Raw genomic sequence first — 26119 nt, 5'->3', positions numbered from 1 at the left:
CATATTCTAGAAACTAATATCTGTGCCTGTGGTGTTTTAGATTTTTCTAAAAATATGTAGTTTTAAAATTACAGGTGCTCAAATTTTGTATGTGAATTTTTAAGACCGCGTAACTTTGAAACCGAATATTTTAACGGAAATCTGGAAAACCACAGGCATAGATATTAGTTCCCGGAACGTTTCTACAAAATCCCATTGAGTATGATTGGTTAGTATTCCAATGAGAGACGAACTACGTTTGTATGGACCGAGTGACGGAGAGACCCCTCTTAATAAACGTTGATAGGGATTTTACTTGTTCAACGACACTTATAATAAATATCTCTATCAAAATCTGAATCTCCACCACTCCTGGGTTTACCTCGTCAATTTTTAGGCCATAAGCAAAGTTCATAGCTTTGAATTTTGACTAACGCATTTTTGACTAATCCTAGGAATGCTATAAGTTTGTAGTTAATCGCTGAAAGCAAACTATTTTGTTACTGCTTTCGATTTGTTCTTTATTTTCTTCAAGAGATGATTTTAAATCGTAAGCTAAATTTTAACTGCAGAATAACTTGACTTTTTCATAGATTTTCAAAACAATAAATTGTCTAAACATCGACTTAATTCCTAAGTTAGATTGAAAACTTGCCCTTAAAACTATAGTAAGGGCATTTCAGTTTGTTTTGGTATTGAAATTGAGGTGCGTTATTTTCACTCAAAAAAAATTAATTTGTCAAATTCTAAGGAAAATAAGAAATTGTCTAAGAGTTCTGCTAGACCTGAGGCAAATTAATTAGGCAAACATAGGAGCAACGGAAATCGAACATTGAACATAACATACAGACATTCAAAAGACTTATAATATAATACCTATCTATTAATTAATATGACCTAATTTCAAAGCAGCACTTGCCTAACTTTCAAACGTCTCTCTCTCTTCATTTTATATAGGTCTCAACTCTCAACCAGCTCTTCTCTTTTGAAAGTACTGAAATTTATTTATCACCATTAGTTGTACTTTCGGGTCACAAGGACTGCCATAAATAGAAGGGTCTTCACAACCAAGAGATTCAAAGCATTTATTTGTAATTTGAGGACGATTACAACAACTTATTATGGCTCCATCACAAAGAGATGGTATATAATTTTTAGAACTGCTTGCTGGCAGGTCGAGCATTACTTCTGGGCGTTCTGGGACGTAGCCCTGGGACGGAGGTGAGTTGATTTGATTTGGGTTTTGTGCAGGTTCGGCGCCAGCTTGAATAGTTCCATGATCTACTGGTGGCGCAGGTATTTCCGTGGGTTCTGCAGGAGGGATAGGCTCAAAATTGATTGGTCTGCTTCCGTCACCCATAACGACATTATTCGAATCTGGTTTGCTTGTCACTACACCCCAATTTTGTCTCCTATCATCAAACCCACCTCTATTATCTAATGTAACGCTACTATTTGTAGTTGTTTCGATACCATTAGCTGGATTATCACTACTTGTAGCTGGTAACGGTGGTTGAGGTGTAGGATTATTTACTGGTGGTGCTGGCCCTTGGTTATTATTTGTACAACCGCAGTCATACTGTGGTATATAGAAGAATGGAATATAGGCTGGTATTGGAGTGTAGGCAGGCTGCGGTACGTTTTGATATCTAACATCTCTTACTATTTCGTGCAACCTTTTGAATATAATGTTTAATGGATCTTCAGTGCCATATACAGCAGTATTATGAGAACTATCTCTTTTTACATTTTGAGGTTGGCTTGGATAAGACAAAGCAGGTGGCAAATCGTATGGTGAATATTCAAATCCTGTGAAATCGTAAAAACGTTTTTGTCGTTGACTCTCACTGGCATCGTTGTCGTTTGTTGAATGTCTTGCAATATTTGGTTCACTATCGAGTGTTGTATCTCCTTGAATACTTGCAGTAATCACTGGATGAATGTTTTCAGTAGGTTCACTCGGTGCAGCTTTGGAACATCGTTGTAAGACTATTATGCCAAATAATAGTAACAGACCTTTCGCCATCTGAAATGAAATAAGGAATAATTTAGAAAACAAACTTGATTATATTTCTCTACAATTAAGTAGTTTTAATTTATAAATACTAGATGATGTGTGCGACTTCGTCCACGTGGATTTAGGTTTTTAAAAATCTCGAGGGAACTCTTTGCTTTTCCGGGATAGAAAGCAGTCTATGCCCATCTCCAGTGGGCGTGTTACCTTCGTGCTAAGTAGGCGATATCTGGAACTATTTAGACCAAAAGAAGCCTTTTTCCTTTCCCAGGATCTCTGTAATAATTTCATCAAAATCGGTTGAACGAATGGGACGTGAATAGCTAGCAGACAAACAGACATACTCGTACTTTCGCATTTATGATATTAGTCCGAATGAAATTCAAAGTTCATTTTTATGCTATCGAAAACTAACCTACTTCATTTTGGATAGAGCTTCAGAAAACATGAAAAAATGCTTTTGACGATAATATTACGACAGCAGCAAAATGTTCTGACTTTTCTCTTTTCAGAGGTACTGTAGTCAAAATAACAAAAATAATGTTTATATAATACTTTATGCATAAAGCTGACCGCGCATGAAACACGACGCTGTGAAGTTTTCTATTCTAGGCTTTCCCATCTCTATTGTCTTTCGAAAATCGGGACAAAGGGATCGGGTTGAAACTAGGGTTTGAAAAGAACTTTTAGGTTAATAAATATAAAATGGCAAATGTATTTTTTCTAGTTAATTTTGTAACTTGCTTATGCCAAATTACAAATTTTAAACCCCTATTTTACCCACTTATGGGGTTGAATTTTTAAAAAAAACGAAGGTTTTTTGAAAATTCATTCGTTGTTTGCGTCATAATAGCTATTTGCATGCATATCTACAAATATCTCAGCCCGGATTTGTCCAGTCTTTTGAGCTGTGCATTGATAGATCAGTCAGTCAGTCAGCTTTTCCTTCTATATTATTTTGTTAAGCTTATTAAACACTGTTGTTTTTATGATAAGATGTTTTTTAGGGTTCCGTACCCAAAGGGTAAAAACGAAACCCTATTAATGGCACTCTGCTGTCTGTCTGTGTGTCACAGGTCTCTAGCTCGTAGGCGAAATGAGTTAAAAACTTCATTTTTTAACCCCCGACCCAAAAAGAGGGGTGTTATAAGTTTGACGTGTGTATCTGTGTATCTGTGTGTCTGTGTATCTGTGTATCTGTCTGTGGCATCGTAGCGCCTAAACGAATGAACCGATTTTAATTTAGTTTTTTTTGTTTGAAAGGTGGCTTGATCGAGAGTGTTCTTAGCTATAATCTAAAAAAATTGGTTCAGCCGTTTAAGAGTTATCAGCTCTTTTCTAGTTTTCTTGTAGAAAAGAAGGTTAGATAACCGTTAGGTTCATAATATTATGTCAATTGACAAATGTCAAGCTGTCAAGATGGACGTTGCCTAAATACATATAATTATTTATTTGAAAATGATGTTTTGGAAAACTCAAATACTTTGGATCGTCTGGGGTGTTATAAATTTTTAATTTACACTTGTTTTAAATATAAACGAGCAGGAGGCGGGTTACCTGACGTTGTTACAAGCTCTTCAACAAATTATTACTTTCTCGCCAATATGCAGTGAGATGATATTGGTACCGATTCTGATTGCAAGTAAACTTTAAAGTGTTTATTTTTTCTCACAATATAATAAGAAAGAGAAACTTAACAGTTTTAAAACTGCCAAACATCGTGACCCTATTTTTACATTACTTAGTAGGGTACCATTAAAATTTTGCCTTTACTTTAAAATTCATATTCTGTCTTTTTTAAGCCATATTAAAATAAAGAAGATGTAGATAATCTTTTAATTTAGACTTTAGAGAAAGCAGAATCGATGACAATCTCACTAGCTGATTGACCGCACTTTAGATGCTCTTACTTTGGAACAATTAATTATTACTAATGATTCAGCCTAAAGGTAATGTTTTATCTCACACTTACACCTACTTTCGAATGTTTCGTTTTTCATGTTTTTTGAACCAATTCGTATGTGTTCAGTTAAGTGCTACTAAGTTTCTTTAAATTTCCATTCTAATTGGAGATAATGGAACTAAATGTTAATTTTTAATAACATCTGTGCCGTTTATTTTCGCCTCAATATTATGGGTACATATAAATATCATATTATAACCTTTAAGGAAGTCAAATGTTGATAAATTAGGAGTATAATCTTTAGATGAGATTAACATTAATGTCAATTGTAATGGTAAAACCAAAACCTAGTAAGTGTTCCATTAACATTTCTTATATTTTGATATTGTTTGTTCGTTTCGCTATCCATACCTACTCCTAATTAATACTTAAATTAATAGTAATAAATATCAAAGTCTCATTTGTATCTTTGCATAAATGAAGAGGATTTAGCATTTTATAAAGGCCAATTAATGTGTAATAATAAGGAAATCATTGGTCAACTTACTACTTAATATAATAAAGTTCAAGGTAAAAGATTATATTATTAGATGCTTAAATTAAAAGTAGTCTACATTATACTAGATCACACCGATAATAATTAATAACTAAGTCCATTTGTAGGGTTCCGTGCCTCAAAAGGAAAAAGGGCTCCTTATAGGATCAATCAAAATGTGAAAAGTTCCCGTTGACCTAGAATCATGAAAGGCCAGATAGGTAGGTCTTACAGCACAAGTAGGTAAAGGAAAAACCCGAAAAACGTGAATTTGTGGTTACATAAAAAAAATTGTCAAAAAAAATAATTAGTTACTAAATCGCATATTATACAAGCTGTCTGTTTTTAATTTGAAGTGTTCAGCATAAAACTGTAAATATAGTACTGTATTGGTAAATATAGTACATATTATATTGCATGATGCAATGGTACGGAACCCTTTGTGTACGAGTTAGACTTGCACCTGAACGGTTTTTTTTTTTAAATCAAACATAATTATTATTCTGTCATAAAAATAATAGATCGCCTTCATGAAGTTTATAATTCTGAAGTACGCTTCATACAGTAAGATAAAACTACGAAATAGCTGATGATAATATGGGTCCTTGAGACTAGATCAATATTTGCGAGTTGAATTTAGATTTAATGGTTTAGTCATTAAAAAATCTGTTTGCTAGCTAATGGATTTAGGTTCAAATATACTCTGGAGTGTATAATACTATAAAATATAATAATATTCGACTTCTGCATTTATACGTTACAATATGCATACATACCTATTAAAAGTATGCGCTGCGTTCATATTTACTCGTACGCACCAAGGAGCCTATTTATCTAACTACTATATTTTTCTATATACAATACTAGCTGACGCCCGCGACTTCGTCCGCGTGGATTTAGGTTTTTCGAAATCCCGTGGGAACTCTTTGGTTTTCCGGGATAAAAAGTAGCCTATGTGCTAATCCAGGATATTATCTATCGCCATTCTGAATTTCAGCCAAATCCGTCCAGTAGTTTTTGCGTGAAGGAGTAACAAACATACACACACACACACACACACACACACACACACCCACCCACACACACACACACACACACACACACACACACACACACACACACACACACACATACAAACTTTCGCCTTTATAATATTAGTGTGATAAATACCTCTAACTTTTTTTTATTGCATAATAGGGTGCACTTGACGACAATCATCCATCAGACGACAATCAGACCCGTGATCAGTACTGGGTTGGCGATGAGTTGATTATGATCCATACTAATACATATTATAAATGTGTGTCTGTCTGTCTGTTTGTCTGCTACGTTTTCAAGGCCCAAACGCTCAACTGATTTTGTTGAAATTTGGCACAGGCTTGGGATACATCCCGGAGAAGGACATAGGATACTTGTTATCCCGGAAAATCAAAGAATTCCTACGGGATTTAAAAAAATCGAAATCCACGCGGGCGAAGCCGCGGGCATCCCCTAATACAAAATAAGAACAAAAAATGTATCTAAAAAAGTTATTATTCTTCTTTATTAATGTTAATTAAGTAGATAATAATTATGTTCAATATTATTGAATTACTAAAAATGTTACAATAAAACCAAAAACTAGCCTAATCTAATTACTGTACAAATCATATTCAAATAGATAAAGTAGCGTTTGGGACAATTAATTAGGTGCAATACCGGTAATATAAATAGGTACATATAAACACCTCCAAACCCGTAATTGACTGAAAAATTAGATAGTGCTGTCAGCTACCTTGTTGTAAATTAGCTTTGTTGATAGGTCGTTCAACCAAAGGTCCGAGTAGATTAATCACGGTCTAAAGCACTAACACCTACAGCACAATGCATTATACGTATAATATTTAAAGATAAACATGTGACCTACTTGGCATTACTTAACGGCATAATCGCCTTCCATCTTAATTTATAGATAGACTAGCTGATGCCCGCGACTTCGTTGGCGTGACTTTTCCGGGATAAAAAGTAACTTACGTCACTCTCCAGATCATTGTACCTATGCAAAAATCACGGCAATCCGTTGCTCCGTTGCAACGTGATTTAAGGACAAACCAAAGAACCAACAAACAAACACTTTGGCGTTTATAATAGGGTAATAAAATGTGTACCTAATAACAGGACTGGCTCTTTCAACATCAATGGTAATAACCAATTTTTGAATGTGTTTAATTTCAAAACGAAATAGGTCCCTCACAAAATGGATTTACGTGTGACGCGACGCGACGCGACGGTGCGCTCATTCAATTAATTACGCACGGAATAATGTTTGTATTTTGAATAGGATCTACAACTGGAGAATATTTGTTTATTAAACGATTTTATTTCATGGCTTAGGTACTTCATAGATATAATATTATGAGCCATGTAGCTGTACTTGAAGATTGCCTTATAATTTTCAACTATTAATTAACATGTATGTAAATATAATTTCAGAATAGCACCTTCGATTTGAAACGGAATAAATAGATTACGCTTTCAAACTTCATCTCCTCATTTTATTAAAGTTTACTTTAATAAAACTTTTACTTTAATTAAATGTTTACTTTAATAAAGTTTACTTTAATAAAGTTTACTTTAATAAAGTTTTACTAAAGTTTATTTACATGGAAGCAACCGGTTGAGCTTTCAGTTGGCCACAGGATAGTTTACTTATTTGTTTGTTACATCGCTAAATTGTAACTTTGTATGTTTTGAAAATAAAAACTGCTGAGTTGCTTGCCGAATTTGGTTGGGTTGTCGAATCACAGAAGAGACAGTAGGTGTCGAAACAGCTTTGTACGCTTTGAATTGTTTAGCAATTAAGTACATTTTTATAGAAGTACAAAACTACAAACCTGTGACTTTGCACTTGACATTATATACATGGGTCGCCTTCAGTCTTGGATTATAGATAAAAAAAAGTCTTTAAAAGTCAGGCCGCAGGTGTAAATATCATGATAGTCAATTTGTGAATAGCCTTAGTTCTGATGCCAGTTTTAGGGTTCCGTACCCTAAGGATGCCAACGGGACCCTATAACTAAGCCTCCGCTGTCTGTCCGTCTGTCTGTCTGTCAGCGGACTGTATCTCGTGAACTATAAAATAGGTAGAGAGTTAAGATTTTTACAGAGTTTAAATTTTAAATAATCATTGTTATTTCTTGTAGGATGGTACGGAACTATTCGTGTTTTTGATATCATTAATGATTTACATTAGCGAAACTTGGTCTCTTACGAAATCGGCTCACATGCCACTCACTTACCAACAGATTGTATAAAGCACAATACATATTATTTGAATGGAATCTGCAATCCTAAATAGAGATAATAATATTATAATTTGCCGTCCCACTGAAGAAATCGGCTGTGTAAGATTCATAAGACGTATTTAACATACCTAGCCAAGCCAACCATATGGAAAGACAATAGACACTAAAATTAATAAATACCTGATTCATGATCAAATGGCACTTTGGGCAATCGTTTTGGTTGAATGGTGATTAATTGATATATGATTATCACAGTAATATAATAAAGGCGAAAGTTTGTGTGTATGTGTGTGTATGTTTGTTACTCTTTTAATTCAATTCAATAATCTTTATTGCGAATTTGGGTTAGTTTACAGATCTTAAAACTATTATTGTTAGATGCTCCAAATTCTACCTTTCGGTATGCAATAAATAATACAATAACATAACTAGTCATGAATACAATCTTGTCATACCATTATAAATATATAATATTCTAATTATTATTATTACAATTCATTCAACATTAATAGATTCAAAATTATTTTTAATATGTACCTATTCTAATCAACTTTAATTCTACATACAGTATATATTATTATTTGATGTCAATATTTTTAGTGTAATAGGAATTACTATTTTACAGATCAATTATAGTTATAATTAAATAGTCTAATCTAATGTGCCAACATTTCATTTATCGAGTAAAAACATTTATCTATTAGCCATGTAAAAAGATTCTTTTTAAATTGTTGGAGGGGTAATATCCGTAAGCCGGGAGGGAGCTTATTAAATATTTTTATACACATGACATAGCTGCATTTTCCGTAAGATGCATTAAAAAACCTATGTGCAATGACTAGTCTGTCGCCGTTTCTTGTATTTCTCGGATAAATATCTCTTGCTTTTATAAATAGATCATTATGTTGTTTGACAAAAATACAGATTTCATAGATGTACATGCACGGAAGTGGGAGAATACGTAATTTTTTAAATAGTGGTTGACACGAATCCAAATAAAAAGCTCCTGTCATAGCTCTTATACATCTCTTTTGGGCTATGAAAGCTCTGTCAGCCTCGCTAGAGTTTCCCCACAAGATGAGGCCATATCGAAGTACTGATGCGACATAGCCATGATAGGCTGCCAGGACTGTATTTAGAAAGGCCGTTTTTCGTAATCTATATAACACATAAACATATCTATGAATTTTTTGGCATACCATTTCGATGTGCTCTTTCCATTTTAGATTTTTATCTAGAAGTACTCCTAAAAATTTAACATGCAGGGCTTCTTCTATTTGGGTATTTGTATAATTTATATTGAGGTTGTAGTTATTAGAACGGTCACTTAAACTAAATTGCATAAATGTGGTTTTTTGTATATTAACTTTAAGATTATTATCCTGCAGCCAATTTACCACCGTATTAATTTCATTATTAATGTCATTTTCATATATATTGATTTCATTTTTATTATTGCATGTCACGATTATTGATATGTCATCAGCGAATAAATAACAGTCATTTTTTGTCACGCTAGGCAGGTCATTAATATAAATTAAAAATAATAATGGTCCAAGGACGCTTCCTTGTGGAACACCGAATCTATTATATTTGAAGTTTGATTGGTGGGCTATTATGGTTGCCTTCTCGTCGATAGAATTGATCTCTACACATTGCTTACGATCTTTTAAGTAAGACTCCATCCAGTTAAGAGCTGGTCCTCTGATGCCATTTTGCTCCAACTTATCTAACAGGATGGTGTGTGATACGTAATCAAATGCCTTGCTCATGTCAAAAAATATTACACACGTGGGTTTTTTAGAGTCTATATTTTCTGCTATCTTGTTAACCAGCTTAAATGCAGCTAATATCGTCGACTTGTTTTTTTGAAAGCCAAATTGTTGCTTATTTATTATATTATTTTTTGTAAAGAAATTAGTTAATCGGCCATACATTGCTTTCTCAAGGACTTTTGAAAGTATAGATACGAGTGCAATTGGGCGGTAGTTATTAAGGCTTTTTTTGTCGTCTTTTTTATGTAGTGGCTTGACCACCGATAATTTTAGGGCATCTGGAAATTCACCACTTTCAAACGACAAATTGACTAGGTATGTTATAACTGGAACTAGTTCATTTTTGCATATTTTAATAATTTTTGTGAGAATTTCATCATAGCCTACTGCTTTAGTATTCCGCAAGGATTGTATTATTTTTAATATTTCGTTTTCCGTTACTGGATTGAGAAAGAGACTACTTCCAGTTATATTTTGATTTATTCTAGATTTCATTTTTCGCTTTGTCAAACAAATACCACTAGTATTAGTCAAATTTATCCAATAATCATTAAAACTATTTGCTATATCTTTAGCGTTAGTAATTTCATTATTATTTACCAGAACTGATTCGATGCAGTTGTTACTAATGTCACTTTTTGTTTCGCTTTTTATAATTTTCCACGTTGCATAACATATATTTTTACTGTTTGCTATGTAATGGCTATTACTCAATTTTTTTGCTGTCGCAATACAATGTTTTAATGTTCTTGCATATTTCATATAGTTATTCTTATTGCTATTGTCTTTTTTTTTTAATATTTTATATCTTAATGCTCTTTTTATTTTACTGCTTATTCGAATACCTTTAGTTATCCATTTCTGTTTTCCACTGTATTGCATATTTTTTATTTTTACCTTCGGGAAACAAAGTCTATACAATAGAGTAACCAAAGAATGAAATTTACTAAATGCCTTATTGAAATCTTTTTCTTCATAGACTTCACTGAATGACAAACTTTTTAGATAATTTTTGAAAATATCAATATTATAATTACAATAATCACGTTTGTACATAAACATCGATAATTTATTTTTAATGTTATCATTTGTGAAACTTAAAATTTGTGCTGTGTTATGGTCAGAAATATCGTAATTATGTAAAGAGCCTATAGCATTATCAATATTACTCATTATATGATCAATGCATGTATTATTTCTCGTTGGTAAATTAATGTGTAATTTAAAGTTAAAATTTTGTACGATTTGCTGTAACTGCTCAGAAATTTTATTACAATGCAGTGTATTTATATTAAAGTCACCTGCTATGATAATTCTCCTGTTCTTTTTACAGTATTTCTGAAGCACAATTCTTAGTTTTTCAAAAAATATACCAACATTAGAATCAGGTGTTCTGTAGATGCAGATGATAAATAGATTTTTGTCTACTATTTCTATCCCACAACATTCAAATGCTTTAGGTTCACTTATAGTATGTAGATATTCTAAATTTTTTGATCCTATCCCTTGTAATGTTAATATACAAACACCACCCCTTCTTTTTGTTCTACAGTAATTAGATGCTAATAAATAACCATGTAGTTTTATATTACTTTCATGCCCTTTTGGAATGAAAGTTTCCGTGAAGCATAGTATATCAATTTTATCCGGATCTTGCAGATCTTCAAGCATGATTTCTACTAGGTCTTTCTTTGCTAGAAAGCCAGCAACATTTTGGTGAAGGACTTTACAAATGCATGTTAAATTACTCATTTTTGGGACGAAAAAGCTGGTTTTTCCCATTTTTTCTTTCATCAATTTTGATTGGTTTAAAATAAAAGGGAATTGTTCCCTTCTTTGCCACATTTTGGTTTGTAGTTTGACTATTTTTTGCAGCTATATCACGAGTCACTTTTGAAAAATAATATGGTATCGTTCCTTTTGCTGTAGAACGACTTATGGATCTTTGTTTTGTGAAGTTCAAAAATCTTTTGTTGTAGTCTATTTGGTCGATTATGAGATTTATTTTATGGCACATAATATTATAATACAGTGTGCTGTTTCGATAAATGTTTTTATCCAGATTAAGAAACGTAGTATTAGGAAATCTGTTACATATCAATCGCAACATGTCATTAAGTTTTTGTTCATTCAGATGCTTATTAAAATTTACGCTAGTTACAATAATGTGAACTTGGGGCAAGGAACGTATTTTTGTGTATAAGTCAGATGATATCTTAATCGGATCGCAGTCATTTTCACCTACGGTTAATATTAATTTGTCATTACAGGTAAGATCATACAGTTCACAGGATTTGAGAATGTCCCCTGTCAACGCATCAGGCTTAATGAACGCTTCAATTGTATAATTTTCATAGGGATTGTTTCTTCTAGATTCAATGAGTGCTGTGGATAAATTTTTAAATTGTTGACTTCCTATTATGCAAATTTTTCTTCCTGATTGTCTTTGGGCATTAGAACTGTTTTGAGCCAGTTTCTCATAAATTTTAGTTTCTAGTGATTTTGGTGATGTAGTTTCCAAATTAATTGGTGTTCGTTCTATTGATTTATGGGATATTGACGTCGTGGTTTTATCATCCATAGGCATTCGTATAATTGGCGTGTATAAAGATTCTTTTTCAATATCGGAGGTTGGCGTGTCTTGTATAGAGGTTCTTACTGATGGCGTGCGTTTAGATTTCTTTTTCTTTGATCGCATCGGTGTGGAATTGATGGAAGAATTTCCGTCACTTAGTAAGGTTTTAAGTAATTTTATTTGTTTTTCATTTTCTTCTATTGACTTTCTTAGATTTGAGTTTTCTATATTTAATTTGGCAATTTCTTCATGAGCACTTTCTAATTGCTCAGATAAGGTTGCTAAGTCCTGTTTCAGATCTAAAACTTGTGAGCTGTCAATTGTAGCTAGATCTGGTAAACTACAAGTGCTGACGTCTCTTAGTGAAGAATCATGAAGGTCTTCCATTGAACTGCAAAAAGTTATATTTTCTAATGATTGGTTATGTAATGTTAGAGTGTTCTTGCTGGATAAGTTGTTATTATTTGTTATGGTTTTGTCTAATGAAATACTTTGTGTAAGCTGTTCAGTATTTGATAGATTTTTAATTTCCTGTGTTGAACTCTTTCTACATTTATGACATTTCCATGTAAGTCTCTTATCGGTTGACATTGAATTGTATCTTTTTAAAGTAATACTGGCACATTTTAAGTCAAACGTGTTATTACAAATAGTACATTCCAAGTATTCTTTCACTTTTATAGTGTGTGTGCATGTTGAGCAGATATTCCTTCGTTTTGATCTGGTAGACATCCTGCTATAATATTTGACCGTTGACAAATGGTTGACAATAATTAATTGACGTAGTATTAATTGACTTTTTATTTCTAGTTTTGCTATTTCAATCACACATTCTGCTGTTCTATACCTATTTAAGTTCACATAAGAATTCAAGCACCATCACTAGTAGATAAACTGTATTTTGTCGAGTTTGAGGATTGATTTCTGTGTAAAATTATCATTGCTTTTATACCTACTTTGTTTGCACTATATTATATTTAGATAACATTATTCTCGGGAAAATAACCACATATTTTGCTGTGTTTATGTATATTTAAGTTCCTATTGACAATTTAAGCACTATCACTAGTATTTAAACAGTTTTGTTGAGTTTGAAGATTGTTTACTTTGTAGAATTATTAGTTGATTTTATACTTTATAGGCACTCGCGTTTTACGCAATAACTACTGTATAGATTTGGCTGAAATTTGGAATAGAGATAGATAATACCCTGGATTAGCAAATAGGCTACTTTTTATCCCGGAAAATCAAAGAGTTCCTACGGGATTTTAAAAAACCGAAATCCACGCGGGCGAAGCCGCAGGCATCTTCTAGTTATTAATATCCACCTATCCCATACCAGTCAATTCATACCACAAATAAACTTCAATATAATTTGTATCGAGATATTTATACAAGTGGCCGGTGATGCACATGTAGTTACGACTTACGATGCTCCATAATTGCTAACATTAATTAGGGGCACGATAATTTAAATTAACGATAGGAGCGTTAACTAATGCGTTAGATATCTGTATTTATTATGTAAACACTAATGGTCTGCATCAAAACTATCATCACTCCAATACTGTTAATATGTAGTATCGACCCGCTGAATATGATTTGTAGAGACCACCTAACTAATGTTTAGGAAAATTGTTGTGGTAATAAATTCGGAATCCTGCTTGCTTTATCGCTTTTGTTTTTATCGTTAGTAGATGTAGTAGGTATTGTGTTTTTGTTACTAGATGCTGAAGGTCAAAATGACTACAAACCAAATTGGTTGTCTTGATACATTGTATTCAGTCATTTGCTCCAAATTATTACTATTCATTCATTTACTGTAACTTTTCGTTTTGTTTGATATAATATTAAAATTTTTGTATAATGTTCTGTCAAAATGTCGTATAAAAAGTATATAGTCTAATTTTATTTTACAAATAGATGCGATAACGTCTCATAGCGTACCTCTACCTACGCGGTCACAATTAACATAAAATCCATCTCTATTCTATACTAATATTTTAAATGCAAAAGTGTATCTGTCTGTCAGGTAGCTTTTCTCGGCCCAGCCATTAAACCGATTTGTATGTTTGGTAGAGAGATAGCTTGCAACCCGGGGACGAACATAAGCTTCGTCCACGCTGACGAAGTCGACTCCATCATCTTCTTGAATCTCAATTATTTTGAAAAATTGAGGCAAATTAAACCTTATACATGTTATTAAACATGTTCATCTGATGTAACACCTATTGTACATCTTAATTATAACTATTAGCTTTGCGAATTGTAAATTTAAGGGGTTTGATCAGACCATTCTTAGGAACCTTGAAAAATGGTTAGGAGCTATACGTAAGTAGGTATGTACTTTGTTTTAGCTATATTTTACCGTCATGCCATTTAGACGGTCCATGAGATCTTTGTGAATCTTAATCACCTACTTGCCAAAAGTTGCTGGTTTTCCTAAGATAAGTAGATTTATATCTGCGCTAATTTAGTTTGGTGGCTATCTCAATAGATCAATGATCTCATTTGCTTATCGTATGGACTTTATATTAAAGAAAACGTAACAGGGAAAGATTGATACCGTAGACGTTATTTTACTATACGTACCTAAGTGCTACTTGCCAATTTTAAGTCGTTCATAGCCTGGCTGAAGATTAAATCTAACCGTACTTAATATTTACAATAAAAAGCACTTTACACAAAGGCCATCCGTAACAAACACAGTTTAGCAATAAGTTAAGCTGATTTTGAGCTCTCTGATGACAAAGATCTACATATCTATGCAAAGATCGCTTCAAAGTGCCCTTTGGCTTTTAAAAATGTCAAACTCGTGTTCAAAGAGTTTTGCTTTTATTATAATTGTACCTTTTTAAGTGGTGTGAATGGAATTGGCCTTTGGAGCCTTTAATCTACTAAAATGGACATAATAAACGCTGGAAAAGTTGTGCCACACAAAATGACAGCTATTTTTATGCCGGTTTGAAGCGCCTTACCGAGCGTATAGGGAATTAAAATTGACACTTTCTGTCAAATTGTCTTCGTATTGACACTAGTTAACTCATCACTGTCATTTAGTTACGAGCACACTCACATGACGCTCACTGCTGCTATCAGCGCCAAAATAGCGAAAATCGCGACGTTTTAGAAAGATTATTGATGATATTTTTCTTTAAAATTGAATATTATCTACTGCCTCGTTGGTCCAGTAACTAGCTAAGGTATTCAGCCGCAGAATAAGGTCCCGGGTTCATGTCCTAGTTTAAGCTAAAAAAGCTATTGGGATTTTCTGACAAGAAAACTGCTGGTCTGAAATACGAGGTCTTACACCCATATGCCCCGGAAAGCAAATGAAGACGAGTTGTTCTATCTCCGGTCTTGTCAGATTACCGTTCCATCTTATTCTTACCTGTGCAATTAGGCTAGTCTCTATTAAATTGGCTATTGAAATTCGGTTAGGAGAAATAGTTTACGATACTGATAGTATATTTTACGTTCTATTGAATTTAAACACCATTAAGAGGGGTCTCTCCGTCACTCGCTTCATACAAACGTAGTTCCAATTTCATTTGAATATTAAGCAACCAAAGTCCATGAAATTTTGCAGACATATTCTAGAAACTAATATCTATGTTTGTGGTTTTCCAGGTTCCTGTTAAAATATTCGGTTTCAAAATTACGCGGTCTTAAAAATTTACATACAAATCTTTGAGCCTCTGTAATTTTAAAACTACATATTTGTAGAAAAATCTAAAACACCACAGACACAGATATTAGTTTCTAGAATATGTCTGCAAAATTCCATGGACTTTGGTTGCTTAATATTCAAATGAAATTGGAACTACGATTGTATGAAGCGAGTGACGGAGAGAGCCCTGTTAAAATTGAGAAATGAAATCTATGTACAGGAAATATTAGTTTTATATCAAGGACGGCAGGTCGCCTAGGCTAGGCAAACAACCTCAGTGTAAAAAATTAAATGGGTTTCACCCACGATGTAATAATTAACAAGGAGGCATAACATTATAGTAAGTGATTTATGTTCTTATCAGGCGTTTGAATATATAAAACAAAGCAACACAGTCGCATTTTCTTTTTTATTATTTTAGAATTACTACCCATATTATAAACATGAAAGTGTTTTTGTTTGTCCGTCTTTAAATCACGCCGTAAAGAATCCACGCATCAGCATGTTTTTTTCACGAATAAGCATTAACTATAATTAAATACGAAGAGTTACATAGGCACATATAGACTACTTTTTATCGTGGAAAATCAAAGAGTTTCTACGTAGTTTAAAACTAAATCCATGGTGGATGAAGTTACGGGCATCGTCTAGTATGTAGGTTTTCTAGATTTATTAATGTGTGGACAATTTTTTTTGTAGAATTGATAGCATAATATTACTTGGTTGACAGATCGGATTCTATTAGTCGAAAATATTATATTATATATTTTAATAATACCGGTTATTTTTCTCTTTTTTTATCACAATAATTCTGTTCAAGCATAAACACGGAGAATCGTGACAAAACGTGCTAAATCAAATAATTTCCGAGATAGAGTTAAAAATGTAAAGCAGTCAGAAAAAGTTTTGAAATAATGATGTGAGATGCGTGAGATGTTAGTCAATTTTCGGCTAGTTAGCGCCATTCAAGGCGAGATTTGCTTAATGGTCGTAAAATCGCGGCGGCTTCTATTCTGTTGGGCTAAGATTACTTTACATATGTGGAATATACAGTATACATATAATATTAGCTATGATTTAGGTATACATATATATAAGAACCCACCGAAGAGCAAAACAGCTTTAATATAATATTATTATAAAAGTTTTCATGCATAGATAATATGGATGTTTAGATATAAAGATAAACATAAAACCAGGATTACAAAAAAATTGTTTAAAAACATCTGTTGTTTAGACCATGTGTAGAACATTTTTTTTTTTAAATAAAAAATATGTTTAAAACACCTCTTTTAAACATTTAGTTTAGTAATTAGTTATTTTTAATCTAATGGATAGATTTAGCGTTCTATAATTTCTTTATATTATTTGTTTATATACTAAAAATAATAGATGCATTTTTGAAAATATGCATACTTAGGTAATAGTGAATATATAAAGTTATCTACCTCCCGAAAATCAGGTTAGTTTTCAGACTATCTGCATATTGATAATTTTATCTAAAAAATATTCGGATCGCAGGCCTAAGTAGTTAAAACGATAAAAACACTATAAAACTATAATAATTATTATTATTTAAGCTCCGATTGGTTCAAATATACAATAAAAGTGCTCTTGGCATCACGACCAAATCCATGCATACTGTACCTACTCCATAAATGACATCATATCGCCGAACAAAACCCATTCTTACAAATAATAGCTACCTAGGAAATTATAGTCAGTAAATGAATGTTATTTAAACGATCTTTTTATTATAAAACAAATTGCGTCTTCAAAATCATCCATAATTGTTTTATTTTGGTAACGGCACCTTTATTTTATTATAATCATTATTACGTCATAATTATAACCCACTCAGGCCACTACTGAGCTTGGGTCTCCTCTCAGTATGAGAAAAGTTTATTGTTTAGGCTATAGTTATACGAAGTCAAGTGCGGATTGGCAGACTTCACAAACTTTGAGAACATTATGGAGAACTCTCAGGTATGCAGATTTTCTCACAATGTTTTCCTTTAATCTTAAAACACGTGATATTTTAATAATTAATTTAAGGTGGGTGTCCAGGATCGAACTCCTGACCAGCGGAATAGGAGGGCGAAGTCTTTAAACACTAGTTCATTATTACAAGAAAAATGCCCGGTAAACAACTAGAGCATTGACGCAATTGGCTGGCGTCTGGCGGGTGCACGCGATTGGTCGATCAGTCGGCGCGAGTGCACGCGATTGGTTGATATGTCGACTTTCGCTTCCCGGATTCGTCAACTTTCTCGCACTACACTGCTTCAGGTCCAAGTTGTTTGCCGGGCATTTTTTTCAAAACAGTGCAGGAGGCAGGAGATGCGAAGTATACATAAACAGATGAACATATACTCCCACAAACATCAACCTTTCCGTACTCGGGTAAAAATGACGATGGAATGCAATAGTGATAAATTATAACAATACAAATCATGCAATGACATATTCTATCGTAATAATGATAGTATGACGCATAATAGATGTTGCATGACCTATGCGGTGTGTCTGTTTGTTTTTATGGTTTTTAGCCTATTTGATTCAGCCAATTAACGTTCCGTGGAATGTTTCAACTTCTTGATTGCGTGGACTGCAATGATAATAAAGTGATGATCAGTGGCATCCCGTAAACAGAAACTGCGGCATAAAATAAAAGCGTTTAACTTATTGCAGATTTTACAACGGCTTACTCCATGTGTTCTAATCACTTTGTCATTTTTCTAAAACATAAAGCAGAGTTTATGCATGTAGGAATTTTTTAAAGTTTTTTTGGTTTTTAAAAAAGTTAAAAAAACAACAATTTTTACCTCTAGAATAACTATAAAATTTATCATTTTTTTTTTTGTAATAATTTATTTTAACCGACTTTCAAAACGGAGGAGGTTTTCAACTCAGCGAGTATTATTTTACAGTTTTGCTACCAAACCATGTAGCAGTTAGTCGGCATTATTGATATTATAATGTCCGTTAATTCAAAGAACGTTTAAAACTTGTTTTTTCTGTAATAAAGAAAAAAATGTTTTTTATTTAATCGAAGGACTGTTTAAGTTCTAACATTATATTTTTATTATAGCTATTATCATTTCATTGACGTCCTACAAGTATTTACGAAAGAAACCTGCTTGACGCGTCGTTAAAAAACGCTAATGAATAATATGACATCTTATTATATGTTTGGCTAAGTAAATTATTCGGCATCCTATTCTGGAAGTGGACAAAGAGGTCGGCCTTACTTAGAGTGAGTTACGAAAGAATCCGATAGATCGGCTTGAAGAAGAGTGGCTACTGTACTGGGTAGGTAATGACTATTCTCCGCTCCGAAGGGAGAATGAATTATTTGCTGAATATTTTTTTACGTTTTTAGGGTTCCATACCTCAAAAGGAAAAACGGACCCCTTATAGGATCACTTCGTAGTCTGTCCGTCGTGTCTGTCAAGAAACCTATAGGGTACTTCCCGTTGACCTAGAATCATGAAATTTGGTAGATAGGTAGGTCTTATAGCACAAATACAGGAATAAATCTGAAAACCGCGAATTTGTGGTTACATCCTTTAAAAAAAAATTAAAACGTGTTCTAATTTTCAAAGTAAGATAACTATACTAAGTGGGGTATCATATTATGAAAGGGCTTTACAGGGCCTGTACATTCTAAAACAGATTTTTATTTATTTATTTTAGTAGTTTTTGATTTATCGTGCAAAATGTCGAAAAAAATTCACGAGTACGGAACCCTCGGTGCGCGAGTCTGACTCGCACTTGGCCGGTTTTTATTTTATTCATTTGAGTATATAGGTCTGAATTGTATGAAGCACATGTATGTAACAGTAGGTACCTAGCGCTTGATACTGAGTAAGCGCTTGATAGCGCTTTGTTTGTTTCAGTCTCATAATGGTAAAGGTTACAGAATATGTGCGCTCATCCGTATTCCGTAGTCGTGATAGTAAGTGCTGTAAGTGCTGTTGTTAAATTAGTATAGCTACGCTCGGTAACCAGTTTCCATCCGTTTAATTTAAAAACAAAATAATTATTTTCAATTTTAGAGTCTTTTATGTATTGTTTTAATCCGCTAATGCAACATTTTAACACCACGTCATTTTTTTTTATATCTTTGTAAATATTTCAATGCTATTTATAGAAAACTCAAAATTTAAAAAACCCCCGACACAAAAACCTCTAGGTATAAGATGTAACTAGAAAAGAGCTGATAACTTTCAAACGGCTAAACCGATTTTCTTCGATTATAGCTAAGAGCACTCTCGATCAAGCCGCCACCTTTCAAACAAAAAAAAAACTAAATTAAAATCGGTTCATTCGTTTAGGAGCTACGATGCCACAGACAGATACACAGATACACACGTCAAACTTATAAGACCCCTCTTTTTGGGTCGGGGGTTAAAAATATGCTCTATTCACCATATTATATGTAGCTTCAGTAGCACCTAGAATAGAACTAACCTAGATCTAAACTTATGCAGTATGCAAACATAATTATTAAGGTGTAAACCTACCTACCTGCTGCATAGCAAATACACCTGCCTATGACTACATAGTGCATCTGCATATAAGTTACTTATTGTTAGAGTCCACGTTCCATTAATCAATCAATTGAACTTTTCACCAATAACTATACTGCCACCCAGAAAAAGTTCCACTACTAATAACACGTGCGAACGCAGGCCGAAACAGCCTGTAGTTGTATCTACTATCTAGGTACTAATACAAAGCCAAGATACGATAATTAATAGTTGTAACAAGACGTAGGCGTCAATCTGCATCGCCCATCGGATAACATTGTGGTCAAGCTAACATTAAAATGAGATCAAGTGTAACTGTAAATAGGTACCTATTTCCAATAATGGACTTACGGTCATCGAACTGGACTCTAAAGAATTACACACGAGTAGTCCGACATATCTTTTATTACTGCATTAATATTCTTCACAGCGTTTTGGAAGGTTTTATTATTAATACATAATTCAATTTGGTTCAAATCCTTACAAGTGACGAGATCGAGCCAAGCTTCTAAGCTTATCTGAAAAGGAATCCAAAAATCTCGGCTTTCTCAAATAACAAAGTTTTTGTGTGGCTCGCAGGACTCTGAGAACACTATAATTACTACCTATGTCATGACTTCATGAGCATACGAGTAGATATCCATGTGGAAAAGAAGTTTATTTTGGAACTCACGGACTCTCATGGTAAAAATAACATGGTTCTCTTTAGCTCTTGCCACCATCTGCGGTAAGTGAGTAAGAACGAATTAGTTGTGATGATGGCATGAAACTGATGGATTGACGCTGGTTTTCACAGACCTTTTGGGAGGCAACGTGCGTTGACACATTGGCCCGTGTCAAGTTGGGAAGAAAATATCAAGACCGGGAGCCACAGCAGACTGAAACCAGTACCTAAGCGTCGCAAGTATGTCTTTCTGATCAAGAATTATATTTTTGTTCCATTTGCTGTTGAGTCTCCAGGGCCATGGAGTCATAATGCTGAATTTTTTTACCACGGCAATCAATTGACTCATCTTGTGACAGAGGGGTTGGTTCATGTTTTGACATTTCAATAGGTACCAATTTAGTTCAATTGTATTTTGATTTAGTTTTCACTATCTATTATTTTCTAATAAGTTATGGGCCCAGACTCAAAATACCAATATATTATAAACAATTTTAATAGGTACATAATTTTGATTATTTAACTTGAAAGTTTTAACGTTGAAAATTGAGCTTATTGATGCAAAATCGTATTAGTTATACATACATACAAATTGATTGAACTTCATCCATTTTATAATAATTTGATTGAACATGTTGAATCAGAAGTTATATTTTCAATTTACTTCCATTTATTTCAAATTAATTTTCGATTTAACGCGTACAGTGCAGTTATTCGTTAAGTACCTACTTATTATGAATTTGTTTTACCTTTTATGGTATTTTAGCACAGTTTTTTTTAGAAGGCAAATTTTTTACATTCCAACAAATGAATGAATTTACATTGACGATACTTTATTCGGATAGGGAAAATATTAAATTATAACGAATTCATCGCACGTTTTTGGTGAAGTAAAATGATCTGGAAAACCCTGCACTAGTATTATAATGCAATGATCATGAAAGTCAGAGCAAAGTCAAAGTACACTATATAGGTAGGTACATCTCAGCCCAAGTGCCCTTGACCGTAGATTACGGTGCACCGTTCACTTACTCAATAATGCCACTGATATAATATAGGTAGATATAATATTGATGAACTAAACTTAGCATCCTAAACTCTTGAATTAATTGAAAACTGAATTCCTATCTTAGAATATGTATCTACCTGTCTAATATTACATGTACCTACGTTGCACACGGGCATGGAACATGGACCGTCCGTTGTCAAAAAGTATTATGATAAGATTTTGATTTTTGACTAATGATAGGACTATCCGTAACTAATAAAAAATCGTCCAAGTGCGAGTCGGAATCGTAAGGAAGGGTCCCGTACAATCGTACAAGAAATAACACTTTTTTTCACAATTTTCTACCCATTATGGTTCACGAGACACAGCCCACTGACAAACGGACGAATGGATAGCGTAGTCTTAGTAAGAGGATATCGCGATCGTAGTCACGATTTGGAACCCTAAAAATGTACAGATTCTCATAATATTATGTTAACGGAATCAAACGCAATACGCCTCGTACCTACCTACAATAATAAAATCTATCATTATTTCAACTATTATAATATAATGATGCATTCAGCAGTATAGACTTACTATTGTATTCAGTCTTGGCATGCCGTGTGTAAAAACACTAATGTTTTTTGAGAAAACTTAGCTAATACTAAAAAATTGGGTAAATTTTTCACACGCTGGTACAGCAACGTGTCCATTGCGTTCTATAAAGCGTGTAGCACATCTCCGCTGCGAAACCGTAACAGCGAAACTGTTGATGTACTGGTGACATACGAAACACAAGCGAAACTTCCTGTTCTAACGCAAATATTAGGCTTTGGGCGTATCCACAGCAGGGAAACTGTTATGCTTACTTTTTACACTCACACTTTCGCATGCGATAGCGAAACATCAAAGAATTTACGATGCCATAAAGACGTAAATCGTTTCGCTAACGTATACAGATGCGTCAGTGTACTAATGCCTTTATTAGTGAGAATCTTAGCGTAATTAACTGACACGAGTCGATTTTGCACCGGTGGCCTTAAAAATTTAAATTAGATATACTTAAAAAAATAAAAGGATGCCTACTACCTAGCAGACTCTGCCCGGCAATCGGCATACCGGCATAGGCTTGGGTGCCTATTACCTACTAAATATATGATGAAAGTGTTATGTCATTATATATTACGTGCGAGTATCTGAAGTCAGATAAATAAGTATAAGTATATTTTATACTAACATTTTATACAGGTTGGGTACGTTCAAAACTATGGTAATATAAAAACCGCATTGAAATCTATTGTACAGAAGAACGCAGCTAGACTTTCTTTTTTACTACATAATTTAAAATAAATAATTAGTATAGAGATGATAAGAACTTTCTCCGATACTAGTTTATCAAAAAAGACGATAAATTAAGTAGGTAAGTAGCTAATTAATAATTATTTATTATTCGCTTCCAAACAGTAAATACAAACTGCTAACCGTTAATATATTTTCAATTTTATAATAACTAAGTACCTAGTAATAATTTTTTACATAATAATTATGTACCTAGTAGGTAAATATTTATAGTGACGATAAGTATGTAATAATGACGAATTTCGTAACCATAGGTCACAATAATCATTTTATCTTCATCGCAAACAAAACTGTGTGTAAATTCACTATTTTTCATAGGTAGGTATTATTAATATAAATGCGAAAGCCTTAGAATAAAAACCCAGCGAAAGCGTTTATGTCTATTTGTCACATTTTCAAGGCAAAACCACTGAACCGATTTTGCCGAAATTTTTCATTTAGTAATCTTGCATCCTGGAGACGAAAATAGGATACTTTTCATTCTGGAAAATCAAAAAGTTCCCATTGAAATATATTTACCTAAAACACGCGGACGAAGTCACGGGCATCGTCGAGTAAAATATAATTTAATCAAAGAATGAAAAAAATAAAGATGAATATTAATAATAGTACGCTGTCCTTAATCAATATTGATGAAGCTTCAACGGTAAGATATCGTAGCCGATTCACGATTTTTAAATGCTTAATTAAAAGTACGGTTGCATCCTTACCTTGAGTGTAAAAAGCGATAAGACTCCGGAACCAATTTCAGTATTATATTATTTGTAATAGCGTAGTACTGATCACATTCACTCAATCCAAAAATCACGTTATTCTCTTGTTTGTTTGGTTCCTTCCGTCATCATTTGTGGAAGGCACAGCAAAGGCACTCGCTCGATTCGAGATTAGATACTCAACTGACTTGCTCACACACAGGCTTGACGCTTATACCCATACTAGCATGTTTTATTTAGCGAACAATATCAGTATTGAGAGCAATACCTAGACCTATGTACTTCTAGGTACCTAGTTCAACGAAAGTCTAGACATCTTCGGTATGAAACTCTACCTACTTCGAAATTACTGGGGAACCATTTGATTTCTTATTAATAAATCTTGGTTAATTATTAATAATTCTTATTAAAAAATACTAGAAAATTGATATTTTTTTAAGAATTTTTACTTACTTTGCTAGAGAAAATTCCCTTAAGAATTTTTAACATCTAGCAAAATTATTCACTGTCGTTATTTGGTAACAAAACATTTTTGTAACATTAAATGCACCTATTTATTAATATTATTTGTCCTTTTCTTTTTTATATTTTTGATTTAAATATTAAACGCACTATTTTTATTTCCATTAAAACAAGCTTACAAGATGAAAAATGCAGTGTAAAATAGTTATTTTTCATATAATATAATAATATTTTTTATAAAAACTTTGATTCTCATTGTTTACCTTTGCGGAGGTTGCAACTTGCAATCTAAGTATTTCTCAATACTATTATCAATTCCTATTATTCGCATGTTCGTGTGAAAAGTTATATTCCCTCTCCATTAACCTTCTTCTAGTATCAGGGTTATTAATCACATATTGCTAGCAAGGTCAAGGTTCAGTTACTGTTTTTGACAGACTGATACGAAGCGACAGTCATTAGACCTGAATTTAGATGACAAGTGACAACACAAACAGCAATAGGTACAGGAATGTTCAAATTGGGTTAACAATTCCTGACAATAGACGGCAATACAAACCATTTATATGTAGGTAAAGGGCCAAGCCTAACAATGTATGAAACCTTAACATATTTACCGAAATACGAATGGAACCTCAGCGGCTAAATTCAGTGCTTAAATTGCAGCAGACACATGCTTTCTTAGAGATCAAGAACCGTTACTAAGTTATTTATTCCACAGAATGAATAATACTTAAGTGTAGTCGGTAAGTATAATGGCAGAATGTAAATATTTCAAAACGCTTTGACAACTAGGCCTTGCCCTCTAACTCTTTCATGCATTCTATGCTCTTTCTTTTGTATGAAACAAACAAAATCGTTTTGTTGATTTCCACTCAAACGTGGAGCCTCATTATGAAGTGTGTCGTTATGATTTTACAAAGAACCAAACGAAGAATTCACATTTTGCATACACTTTCGCCAAAGCTGTTTAACCAGTTTACCGTTCAACAACTTTCTTGCAGCGAAAGAGGCTCGATCCTCTCGTTTTAGTGGTTATGTTGCTCCAGTAAATAATCTTGTAAATCTGTTACGACTATGAATTGTATAAATATTTTTTACAAGTAGCCGTATTTTTTGCCCGTCCCCGGGATATAAGCTACCCCGGTACCAAACGTCAGAATCGGGTACACTGTTTGGCCGTGAAAAGGTAGCAGATAGACAGACAGACAGACGGACAGGCACACTTTCGCATTTATAATATAAGTATGGAAGTATGGATTCGGTGACAAATTGTTTATTGACTCTGAACACCCCTGGTGGTGATTGAAGATATAGTCTAAGATACGAGTATAAATGGGCTAACCTGTAAGGGATAGGACAGTTTTAACTATACCCTAATTGATGACAAAAACAAAATACATACGGATGTGGGTAGAAAGCGATTAGGAGGACTCCGGTAACCTTTGCAGCTGATAGCTTTCTGGGCAAGGTTATAGTATAACTAGCCAGGACTGATTCACCCACAAGGCCAGACCTGAGTCCATCCAGTAATTTAAATACCCAAATTGGCCCAGACGGGAATCGAACCAGTTAATAGGTAGAGCTCAACATTGCGCTATCATCATCATGATTAACCCATCGCCGGTCCACTACTAAGACCCTGAGAACGGGTCTTTTCTCA

The 26119-nt window shown here is 33.5% G+C and overlaps 2 protein-coding genes across 2 annotated transcripts in view; one reads left to right on the top strand and one right to left on the bottom strand.

The window, feature by feature from the left end:
- LOC123867563 overlaps positions 1-26119 on the top strand; it is a 179636-nt gene that overhangs the window by 59784 nt on the left and 93733 nt on the right. The window lies entirely within an intron of this gene.
- LOC123867561 lies at positions 297-24208 on the bottom strand. Its single transcript, XM_045909648.1, has 2 exons — positions 23992-24208; positions 297-2005 (listed from the first exon to the last, which is right to left on the bottom strand). Exon 2 carries the CDS (start codon positions 2003-2005, stop codon positions 947-949), a length of 1059 nt encoding a protein of 352 aa, XP_045765604.1. The 5' UTR covers positions 23992-24208; the 3' UTR covers positions 297-946.

This window comes from Maniola jurtina, chromosome 8 (genome assembly GCF_905333055.1).
Source record: "Maniola jurtina chromosome 8, ilManJurt1.1, whole genome shotgun sequence".
Lineage (NCBI taxonomy): Eukaryota > Metazoa > Arthropoda > Insecta > Lepidoptera > Nymphalidae > Maniola > Maniola jurtina.
Note: the sequence above shows the minus strand (reverse complement) of the source record. Positions and strands in the feature narration are given on the sequence as shown.

Excerpts from the sequence above, each read along its gene's own strand:
- LOC123867561 (XM_045909648.1), bottom strand. The coding sequence starts at position 2,005 with ATGGCGAAAGGTCTGTTACTATTATTTGGCATAATAGTCTTACAACGA.